At 39.9% G+C, this 10819-nt stretch overlaps 1 protein-coding gene across 1 annotated transcript; it reads left to right on the top strand.

The window, feature by feature from the left end:
• Window positions 1-1940: 1940 nt before the first annotated feature.
• Window positions 1941-10772, top strand: cpt1b (carnitine palmitoyltransferase 1B (muscle)). The gene is made up of 19 exons (XM_049574772.1): window positions 1941-2119; window positions 4023-4181; window positions 4337-4476; window positions 4632-4803; window positions 4964-5065; window positions 5517-5657; window positions 5747-5824; window positions 5938-6045; window positions 6149-6233; window positions 7544-7739; window positions 7875-8060; window positions 8151-8256; window positions 8343-8459; window positions 8574-8738; window positions 8851-8985; window positions 9437-9589; window positions 9708-9821; window positions 9930-10022; window positions 10134-10772. Exons 2-19 carry the CDS (start codon window positions 4041-4043, stop codon window positions 10266-10268), a joined length of 2367 nt encoding a protein of 788 aa, XP_049430729.1. The 5' UTR covers window positions 1941-2119; window positions 4023-4040; the 3' UTR covers window positions 10269-10772.
• The last annotated feature ends 47 nt before the right edge of the window (window positions 10773-10819 follow it).

Raw genomic sequence — 10819 nt, 5'->3', positions numbered from 1 at the left:
TTGTGGTGGTAATTAATTAGGGCCATTTGATTTGACCAACTGTCAAATGCTAAATACCGTATGCAAAATGTGTTTTATTTGCATTGAAAATGTTTTTAGATGTTTAAAGAAAAAAAAAAGGCTTTTTGTGGAATTCAGGTTTTTGTGGCTGCATCCATTTTTTTAGTGTCTGGTACAATGCTTTCAGTGTTTGATTCTGAAGTAATCCGTATTCAGATTAGATTACATTTTTTTTAAATAGTCCAGTTGAATACATTACTAATTATAAAAAAATGTCACATAATTTGTATTCAGTAACATTTCAGTCTGGTAGACTACAATTGGATTTATACATGAGAGTATCCAGAGAACCTCTGGGAGAAAAGAATAGAAGAGTATAGAGAATTTTAACTTTACTTTATTGTGAATTACTTTTAACCACGGTTGGAATTTGGTACCCATTAAATGGATTTGCTGCTGTATATTCTGTATACACATAGACTATTCTATGCTGTTCTCCCTGGTATCTGAGATTCAGAATCTCAAAAATGTCAATGAGAAAAAATTGGATTTTTCTTGGTCATGTATGAACACGGAATGAAATGTAAGATCCACTACACTAGAGTTTGATGCCCCACTTTGTTTATTTTTTGTTTTGTTGTTTAAATTAAAGACATTTCCTTTTTTCCTGTTTATATGTTTTTGATTTCAAGGAATAACTTTGCCCGCAGAATGACAGTTTGTACATCAGTTAGTTATGCTGTGTCACCTTACATTTGTGAGGAACACTTTTTTTGCATGCCTCCACAGTAAACAGAGAATATGTTGATTTATTGATTAATTTGGGGCCACATTTAACAACAACAACAAAACTATAACAAAACATCTATTAGCAAACTGTCACACAACTTGTGCAAAAATGCTAGCCAAAAAAATAAATAATAGGGTCTGGCTTTGATGCAGGGGTGTCAAACATACGGCCCATGGGCCAGAACCATCCCGCCAAAAGGTCCAATCCAACCCATTAGATGACTACACTAAGAGGGGCCAGGTTTCAGGAGCAAGTTAAACAATGCGTTGCTTACTTCATGGAAAATATTGGAGCTTATGTAACTTATAGGTTATTGTGTGATGGTTTTATTGGCCCGCACCATCTGAGATCAAATTGGGCTGTATGTGGCCCATGAACTAAAATGAGTTTGACACCCCTGCTTTGAAGAGACCATAGCTAAGTTTCACTTTCCTAGCAGTTTTAATTGTAAGGTTTTAGCAAAATTGCATGTGTTTGTGAAGTACCAACCACATAACTGGATAAATGAGACTTGGATCATACTGTGGGGAGTTGAGTGAGTGTTTGGAAACTGTTTTATATAGTTTCTCTGTTTTTAAAGATGGTCCCCAAACAAACAATGAATTAAAATGTCCGCTGTTTTCCGTGAAGACATGCGAGAAAAAAAATTGTCTTCATGAATTTAAGGCAACACAGCATGACTAACTGATTTACGAATGGTCATTTAGAAAAGTAAGAGGAAGGAAACACATCACATTTTGTCTTCTCTTAACAAAAACCATTCAATCCCATTTTGTAACCCTCATTTGGGGCAAAGTCACAAGCTTAAATCTGCTGATAATAATCTGAGAGTTGTGTGCTGTTCCTATCACACTACTATATTTCTATTATCACAGTATAATACTGCTTGCACTCTCTGACGCTGGAAAGGAAACGTCACATTACTCCAGTTACGTCCTAACACAGCACTGCAGCAGATTCAGTTACATAGCATGAGACCTCAAGCCACATGAGGTTAGGCTCTGTCTATGTTTGGTGTCTTGTTACAAAAAAAAAAAGCATGTCACGGGTGAGAGAGGAACAGGCGGGGGGAGGGGGGGGGGGGGGGGGGGATAGAGGGAGAGTAAAGCTAGTGAGTGGTGTTGGGGAAGGGGGGAAAGAGGGAGGGTTGGATAGCACAGGAGACGACAGCTCTGATCTCACTACCTGAGGAAAGCCACATCAAGGGCACTGGAGTCACACTCAGCATACAAGGCTGAGTACAGAGGAATTTCACCGCCTCAGTGGCACAAACCAAAGTCACAGCTTTCCTCAGCCTGAGTGGACAAGACTGACTCTGTTCTGACACAGGTAAAGTATGGCTCTGTTTTTTATTTATAGTTCTTATTCAGTGCTATGTGTAGATGTGTTACAGTAGCTGCACAGGTTTTTGATGTGCAAACTCAATGTTGTAATTACATAGGAGTATAACAAGTTAGGGAGATGTGCTAAAATCTTCAAGTGTGATGTTTGTGTGGTGTTCAGCCATGTATGTCAAAAAAAGCAGGTGAAAATCATGATGGGGAAGTTCAATGACACACTCGAGTGTTGACCAATTAATTCTCACTCTTTGTTCATTTTTTAAGTGGAAATAAATGCTGACCTTCAAATTGTATTTTAGGCTTGCAAAATGTTCTGAAATGCCAAAGAGTTTAACATTAATCTGTTGGTTGTGCTCTGTGTTTATATTTTCATGCCCATCTGAGATCTCGCACATGCTCAGCCGGTGCACTGCTATATCTGGCCAATGAACTTTGTCCCACTTGGTGACTGTTCAGTCATATGACATGGAAAAAGAAATCCTACACCAGTCAGCCTGGCCATTACATGGAGTGAATTATGATCTCCAAATATTTTCATTTAGAATTCCATAATGACGTTGCATTTAAAAGACAAAAGCTGAAGCCTTTCAACTTTGCAATATATGTTTTTTATGCTGAAATCTGTGAGTCCCATATCAGGGGCCTTAACTATCACATCATGAGCAAACACTGCAGATGGTGCAATGTTCCTTCAAATGACGTCTCCACTGTGCGTCAGGTCTGTACTGCTAACACCAAACTGATCCAAAAAAATAAACAGACCTCAGAATACTTTTACTTATTGATTCTTAAACTGATGCGCAGCTCAATGGAAATTTGGATTTTTGCAGTAGAATTTTCTCCTTTTGAGAAGTGATTGTGAATAAGAGCATACTACCTGATCACTAATTATGTGAGAGTTTGAGTAAATTGGTCCTCAATCAATCAACAAATCAAAACATTTGCCATTTTCTGTGGTGGCATGCAAGTAAAACAAAGCTTTCTTTGCCAATGCAAGGTAACATGCTATGACTGATGGAAATAATAATCATCATTTTATGGATGAAGTATTCCTTTAAAGATCAGATAGTATGCTTTTATTCACTATCAGTTCACTAAAGGAAAAATTCTGCTGCAAAAATCCCAATTTCCTTTGTGCTGCGCATCCGTTTCTAGAATCATTTGGTATTTCATTCACTGTTTATGTCAATAAGTAAGAGTAACCTGAGGTCTGTTGATTTTTTTGGACCAGTTTTGTGTTACTAGTACACTTTCACAGATGTGACACACAGTGGAGATGTCATTTGGAGTAAAGTTGCACCATCTGCAGTGTTTGCTCATCATGTGATAGGTAAGGCCACTGATATGGGGCTCACAGATTTCAGCATGAGCAAAATATATATTGCTAAGTTGAAAGGGTTTTGTTTTTTAAATGAAACGCCATGATGGTTTTCTTCACAAATTCAAGGTGACATGACTAACTGATATACAGATGGTCATTTTGTGTTTGAAACATTCCTTTAAATAGTGGAAGATATGGAATATGGAAGTTTAGATCTTGGGAGATTTGGCATCCAGAGCTGACACAAATGACTTAGATGACTTAAAAAGCATAGAAGACCATAAAATGATCTTAAGAGTTGATGGGAAAAAAGATCATTTGTTCTTTTATTTTAGAATCTAAAATTTGAATACTTCCTTATGACGCCATCTTGACAATGAAATGTATGAAGAAAGGAAACGGTTATAATATGTCACAGTGTAAAACAGTTTTGGGTACATCTCTAGCAAGATCTATATCTTCCATTGAACGTTTGATTATTTTTTTCTTTTACACTTTTACAATATCATTACTATAGTCATCATTTCCAGTCATAAACTTGATGACTTAAAAAGCTTTCTTTTGATCTCAGTGTTAATACTAATCAAAGATGGCTGAGGCGCATCAGGCGGTGGGCTTCCAGTTCACTGTGCGCCCAGATGGCGTGGACCTTACACTGAGTCAAGAGGTCATCAAAAACATCTACCTGTCTGGAGTGACAGCATGGAAGAAGCGAGCCATTCAATTCAAGGTACAACACCTCAGATCTAACTTTGATCATCAGTGTAAAAATATGGGGTCACTCAATGTGATTACACTTTTATTCATTCATTCATTGTCTAAACAGAGGTGGAGGATGAAGATTGATCTTGCGTTAATATTGAGTGTTGGTGCTCTCATTCCCAGAATTGTGTATTGGCTGGAGTCTATCCTGCCAGTCCATCCAGTTGGCTAATAGTTGTGATCGCCATGATGAGTTCCTTGTATATCCGCATAGACCCCTCCCTAGGAATGATTGATGCAATCAAGGAAACCTTACCATACAGGTCAGATATCTCCTGCAGCATTATGTCTTCCCTTGTGGTTCAGTTTTTAAGTATTCTACTGGACCTTTAGGTTTGCTCAGAAGTTATTCTGGATGTATCTGTTTGATTTCACATCCAATTGCTGACGGAGGAAGTGTTGTGCCTTTTCTGAGCAGAGACTATATATCAGTGCAGACCCGAGCGGTGCTGAGTGCCATCCTCTTTGCCACGGGACTGTGGCTGTTCCTCATCTACCTCCTGAGATACTCTCTCAAAGCTCTGCTCTCCTATCACGGATGGATTTTTGAGTCCCATGGAAGAATGAGCACGTCTACCAAAGTGTGGCTGGTATGTTTGTCCTTCAGTCTTTCACTGACTCTGTCTGAATCTTTAAATTAAATCACTCTGTGCAGACGTTATGGTTGGTTCTTGTTAGAATCTGATAGAAAGGACCATCTAGTGTACATGTATGTGTATAATGTTCTGGATGTTGTTCTTCTGTTACCAGAGCCTGGTGAAGATGTTCTCCGGACGCAGGCCGCTACTCTACAGTTTCCAGGCCTCCTTACCCCGGCTTCCTGTGCCCAGTGTGGATGATACTATTCACAGGGTGTGAAATTACGCACTACTGACCTCCCACAACCCCAAACACACATGTTGCCACTTGAAATGAATGACACGGAAACACGATAAATGCATGCATGTCATTGAGTGTAACCTGATATCTAAATATTACTGTGTGTCATGTTATCCCATGATAACCTTTACACCTACATTCAAACCTATCTAGCACAACTTACATGATAAAGCCTCCTCCAACCATGTGATGAATGACGCTTGTTAGACCATACAGACATAGTTTGACTGTAGCACCACCTACTGTTGTAGCTGCCGTCCTGCACCCTGTACAGTATAATACACAGTAGTACAGTAGCACATAAAACATGTTGGATGTCTTCCAGATTTTCTGTGTGTGTGTCTCAGCTGCTCTGTTATACCAGCTGTGTTTCTACATAACGTTGCTCCTTTGTCCTGACAACACACTCCGTGTTTCCCCACAGTACCTGCAGTCAGTCCGTCCTCTGCTGGACAATGAACAGTACAGCCAGATGGAGATTTTGGCCAATGACTTTAAAGATTCCAAAGAGGCAGCCCAGCTACAGAGATACCTGATCCTAAAATCCTGGTGGGCAACAAATTATGTGAGTGGTATTCATAAATAATACAACATTGGAAATGAAATTCAACTGAATCATAATGTTATACAGTAATGATGTGTTACCTTCTCTAGGTGAGTGACTGGTGGGAGGAGTACATCTACCTCAGGGGCAGGGGTCCTATCATGGTGAACAGTAACTTCTATGTAATGGTAAGACTGACACGAGATCAGCCTGTCATAACAGTGGAGGTTTTTTTTTTTTTTTTTTTTACTTTTTGTGTTGACTGTATATGTCTGCTTTGTCTTCGTGATGAATGTATTAGGACCTCTTGTACGTGACTCCAACACACCGGCAGGCTGCTCGGGCAGGGAACGTGGTTCATGCTATGCTGCAGTACAGACGCAAACTGGAACGTGGTGAACATGCACCGGTAATGCTTGCTGTGACTTTACTGCCACTCTTCCTTAACCCTTAAACCCCCTTTACACACTTCATTCCTCTCTCTGATGATTTCATTTCCTTTTCCTTCTCAGCTGAGGGCTTTGGGGACCGTCCCTATGTGTTCCACTCAGATGGAAAGGATATTTAACACCACTCGCATCCCTGGGATTGAAACAGGTAAACAGCTGCTAAGGTACAGTTAGTAGTGGGTCCCAACTGGTCCAGACAGGGGTCCAGATTGCTCCTTAGTCATTAGTTCAAGGTCCACACAGTGTAATACATTCAGCATCATACATGAGTTTGGCCATGTCTTTGAGCTAGTTTGCTGTCTCTGTTAAGTAGCTGTCCATTAGTCACTCATTCTACAGCAGGAAACAGCACTTCAAAATAAAAGCTCTGTATCGGAAATTCACTGCACTTCAAAATAAAATGTTGGGGGGTTTTTTATTTTGTTTTTTGAGTCACTTGTGTTCATTCATAATGGACCCGCCACCCCATTTTGGATCATGACCATGAAATGTATAGGCAGGACCTGGGTTATACCTTCATGTCAGAGCATGTTTTCCATCACTTTTTTTTTTCTCTTTAATAAAACTTTATTTGTCGTTTGCAAAGTTTACAAAATTGCATTCTCTCATAAAGGAGAGTATCATACTTTGCAGAATCAATACAATTACAGATTTTGAAAAATAAAAACAAAAAAAAAAGAAAAAAAAAAGCATAAAAAATATAACAACATAATTTGCCAGGGGGGATACAAGTTTACAGAAAAATGCCAAAAAGTTCACAGATATGCAAAGTTTTGATTGCCTTTTGATTAAGAGAAAACTTTAAGGAATCAATGTACTGCTCGATCTCATTGTGAAAAGCAATGAAAAAGGGCTTTCTATGAGAGAACTTACACTTATGAATGTGAAATTTAGCCAAGAGAATGATAAGATTGATAATAAATGTTTCATTTTGTTTAGCCTTGGTTCTGTTAAAGTTATAGATACCAAGCAGCACATCCTTCCAGTACAGCTCACAGTTTTTATCAGTAGTGTTCGCCACAAAGTTACAAATGTCGAACCAAAAGCTTTGGACAATGGGGCAAAGCCAAAATAAATGAGTAGCTGTTTCGACCTCCACAGAACAGAAAGAGCATTTCATATCAATGATTTTTTTGAACCTTTTACGAATATGAACTTTAGAGGGATAAAATCTATGAATAAGTTTAAACGAGATTTCTCTAACTTTGTTGGAGTGTTTTCCGTCACTTGTTAAAAGTTAAATACCTGCATTGACATCACAAATTAAAGTAGCAGAAGGGCAACTGGTTTGAAAGCTTCAGCCCTCAGTCCAATGTACTCCAGTGCTGCTTTACTTTCTAACAAGTGTCCTGCAGTAGCTCAGGATTAGGTATGTGGGATTAAGGGAGCATTCAATTTTCCTCTTATTTTGTACCGTGTCCACACGTGCTTCCTTTTCTTATTCGCCCTTCCATGCAGATATTGTGCAGCACCTGAATGACCGTAAGCACCTGGTTGTCTACCACAAGGGCCGGTTCTTCAAATTGTGGCTGTACACTGGAGGGCGACACCTCCTTCCCAGTGAACTTGAGATGCAGTTTCAAAGGATCCTCAATGATACATCAGAGCCACAGCCAGGAGAACTCAAATTAGCTGCCCTGACTGCAGGAAACAGGTCTACCATCTCTCTCTCTCTCTCTCACACACACACACACACACACACACACACACACACACACACACACATGCACAGGACAATATATGCACAAAATAAGATGGAAAACTGTCTTACTCTGACATCCTGTTCTAGAATTCCATGGGCTCGGGCTCGGATTAAGTATTTCAGCCAGGGTAAAAACAAAGTGTCTCTGGATGACATTGAGTCAGCTGCCTTCTTCCTGACACTAGATGATGAGCCGCAGGGTTATGACCCTGCAAAGACCAAGTCACTTGACAATTACGCCAAGTCCCTGCTTCATGGAAAATGTTGTGACAGGTAGGCAGAAATGAAGGGAAGATCTGCACTACTGAGACTTTAAGTGGTTTGTTTCCCTATAAAAAAAACTTTGTTCTTTTTTCCCCACAGGTGGTTTGACAAGTCTCTCACCTTGATCTCCTATCCAAATGGCAAAATGGGTGTAAACGCTGAACATTCTTGGGCTGATGCACCAATTGTCGGACATATGTGGGAGGTATAAAAATGCATGCTGATACTGTATTTCAAAACAATGATTTAAAGTTCGCAGATATCATCATTCAGCATTTTCTGTCTGTGTAGTATGTCCTTGCAACAGACTGCTTCCATCTGGGCTACACAGAGGAGGGACACTGTAAAGGGGATGTGAACAAAGGCCTGCCTTATCCCACTCGACTGCAGTGGCAGATTCCAAAGGAGGTGCAGTAGAGTCTTGAATCATTTACTGCCATTGAATTATGTGATTTGCATTTACCGGTATTTGCTCGCATCACAAAATGAATCAGGAGATCTTTCTGTTTTCTCCTTTTTTAGTGCCAAGACATCATTGAGACTTCATACCTGTCAGCCAAGCACATAGCTGATGACGTAGACTTCCACGGCTATCTGTTTAATGAGTTTGGCAAAGGACTGATCAAGAAGTGCAGGAGCAGCCCTGATGCCTTCATTCAGCTGGCCCTGCAGCTGGCACAGTTCAGGGTAGGGCTGATGTTATTGGGACATGACTCACATTATTGTTCACTGATTTATTTTGACAGTTTGATTATATCATCCACCATCACTACATGACTTCAATCCATCTACATTTTAGGACCAGGGAGTGTTCTGTCTGACGTACGAGTCATCAATGACTCGCATGTTCCGAGACGGTCGGACAGAGACGGTACGCTCCTGCACCTCTGAGGCCGTTGCATTTGTCAGAGCCATGGAGGACGCAGGTGCAACAGTAAGCAGAACACAACAACGCACAGGAACACTTAAAATAAACCAGGAACACATAACATAAAACCAAAGAGGACTGAGCAATGGTTAATGGCTCAATATGGTTTATATCAGCAGATTCACAGGTAGGTCCAGCAGGGTTGAAGACATTAAAATCCTTTAGGAGACTAGACTTTGGACATATCTGGTATTAAATGTGTGTTACTTGCTAGTATTAGAGGTCACATTTTGAGAGGGCACGCTGTGAAAGGTCACATTGTGCTGCTTAGGACTTGGTCACCAGGACCTAGTGGCACTGTGTCTCTGCATGTATGTGCCCTGGACTCTGAACTCTCTCATGTGTCATGGCGGGGTTAAACTGGCACTTGCATTAATAGAAATAAGGTGATTCGATGTTGATGTCATATGTACAGGCCTGGACGCTAATTTTTCTGCTGGTTGTTTTTTGTGGTCAGAACGCCCAGAGACTCTCCCTTTTTCGGAAGGCAGCAGATAAGCATCAGAACATGTATCGTCTGGCCATGACTGGCTCTGGTATTGACCGCCACCTCTTCTGTCTTTACATTGTGTCCAAATACCAGGGTGTCGACTCGCCATTCCTTAAGAAGGTTACAGCTATTATCATCTATTACCTCTCTATCGTTATGCTTTCTGGTTCACAATTTTCCCCTTAACCTACCACTCACAACCTTTATTTGCTGTAACATTCTATGTCTTTGCTTCTAGGTGCTCTCAGAGCCGTGGAAGTTGTCCACCAGCCAGACTCCACAGCAGCAGCTCAATTTGGTCGACATCAACAAGTTCCCTAAATATGTGGGTGCTGGTGGTGGATTTGGCCCAGTGAGTTGTGATGTTTTATTTTAAAGATGTGCATGAATTACACAGTCATAATGTTTAACCTTGTTGTCCTGATCTTGTAATATAATAACATCTCTTGACTGCCACCAGGTGGCTGATGATGGTTATGGTGTGTCTTATATAATTGTTGGGGAAAACCTCATCACATTCCACATCTCCAGCAAGTTCTCCAGCCCTGACACAGTAAGAACAATGCATATTATAGTTCCATCTGTATAGCATTTATGCTATCTTTCAAAAGTCAACACTCTCTGTCTCTCTCTCACTGTAATTGCATTTTTTTGTAACCTGCAGGACTCATACCGGTTCGGTCAGCACATTTGTAAGGCCATGCTGGACATCCAAGCACTTTTCAAGCCTGAAAATGATAAGAAGGTGGTTGAGAATGCAAAGCATGTACATATGGAAAATGGGAAAAAGCACATCTAACACACACTGCTGGGATGCTGCATAAGGCTCACATACTGTATGACCTGAGAGTCTTTTTGCTCTGGTTCTGGTGACAGGTTGCACTTTCAACCTTTTTGCTTTTCTGGTGGGTCACACTGTAAGAGCTGGTCATTCCACTCTGTCAGACTAAAGGAATAGTTGTTACTTCTCTAATTTATTTCTGTTTTGTATTATACTTTGCAGATCTGTATTATTTTGGTGCTGAGGGTAATATGTGTATTTAATAATGGGATTTTTTTGTTGTTGTTGCAATGGTTGTTTCTCCCTCCTTTGATGCCATAGACTGTATATAAAACTAATGTAATAAATCTAGATATAATCTTTATATGTATGCACTATAGTTTGTGTATATGCAACTTGTAAATATATCTTTTTAAAGAATTCAGTAGTAATATAAATCATGTTACATGCCTGTATTTATGAATTGCTGTTCATTTTACATTGTCATTTTTGATTCAAATATTAAAGATCATTATACATCTATTCCATATAACTCACCATCAGCTGCTTTTGTGCAATTCTAATCATAC

The sequence above is a fragment of the Epinephelus fuscoguttatus genome, linkage group LG4, assembly GCF_011397635.1.
Source record: "Epinephelus fuscoguttatus linkage group LG4, E.fuscoguttatus.final_Chr_v1".
NCBI classification, from domain to species: Eukaryota; Metazoa; Chordata; class Actinopteri; order Perciformes; family Serranidae; genus Epinephelus; species Epinephelus fuscoguttatus.
Note: the sequence above shows the minus strand (reverse complement) of the source record. Positions and strands in the feature narration are given on the sequence as shown.

Bases quoted from the DNA above. Each gene is read 5' to 3' on its own strand.
- cpt1b (XM_049574772.1), top strand. From the start codon at position 4,041: ATGGCTGAGGCGCATCAGGCGGTGGGCTTCCAGTTCACTGTGCGCCCA. The intron at 8,061-8,150 runs GTAGGCAGAAAT...TTTTCCCCACAG, and splicing joins CATGGAAAATGTTGTGACAG to GTGGTTTGACAAGTCTCTCA. The intron at 8,460-8,573 runs GTGCAGTAGAGT...CTCCTTTTTTAG, and splicing joins AGTGGCAGATTCCAAAGGAG to TGCCAAGACATCATTGAGAC.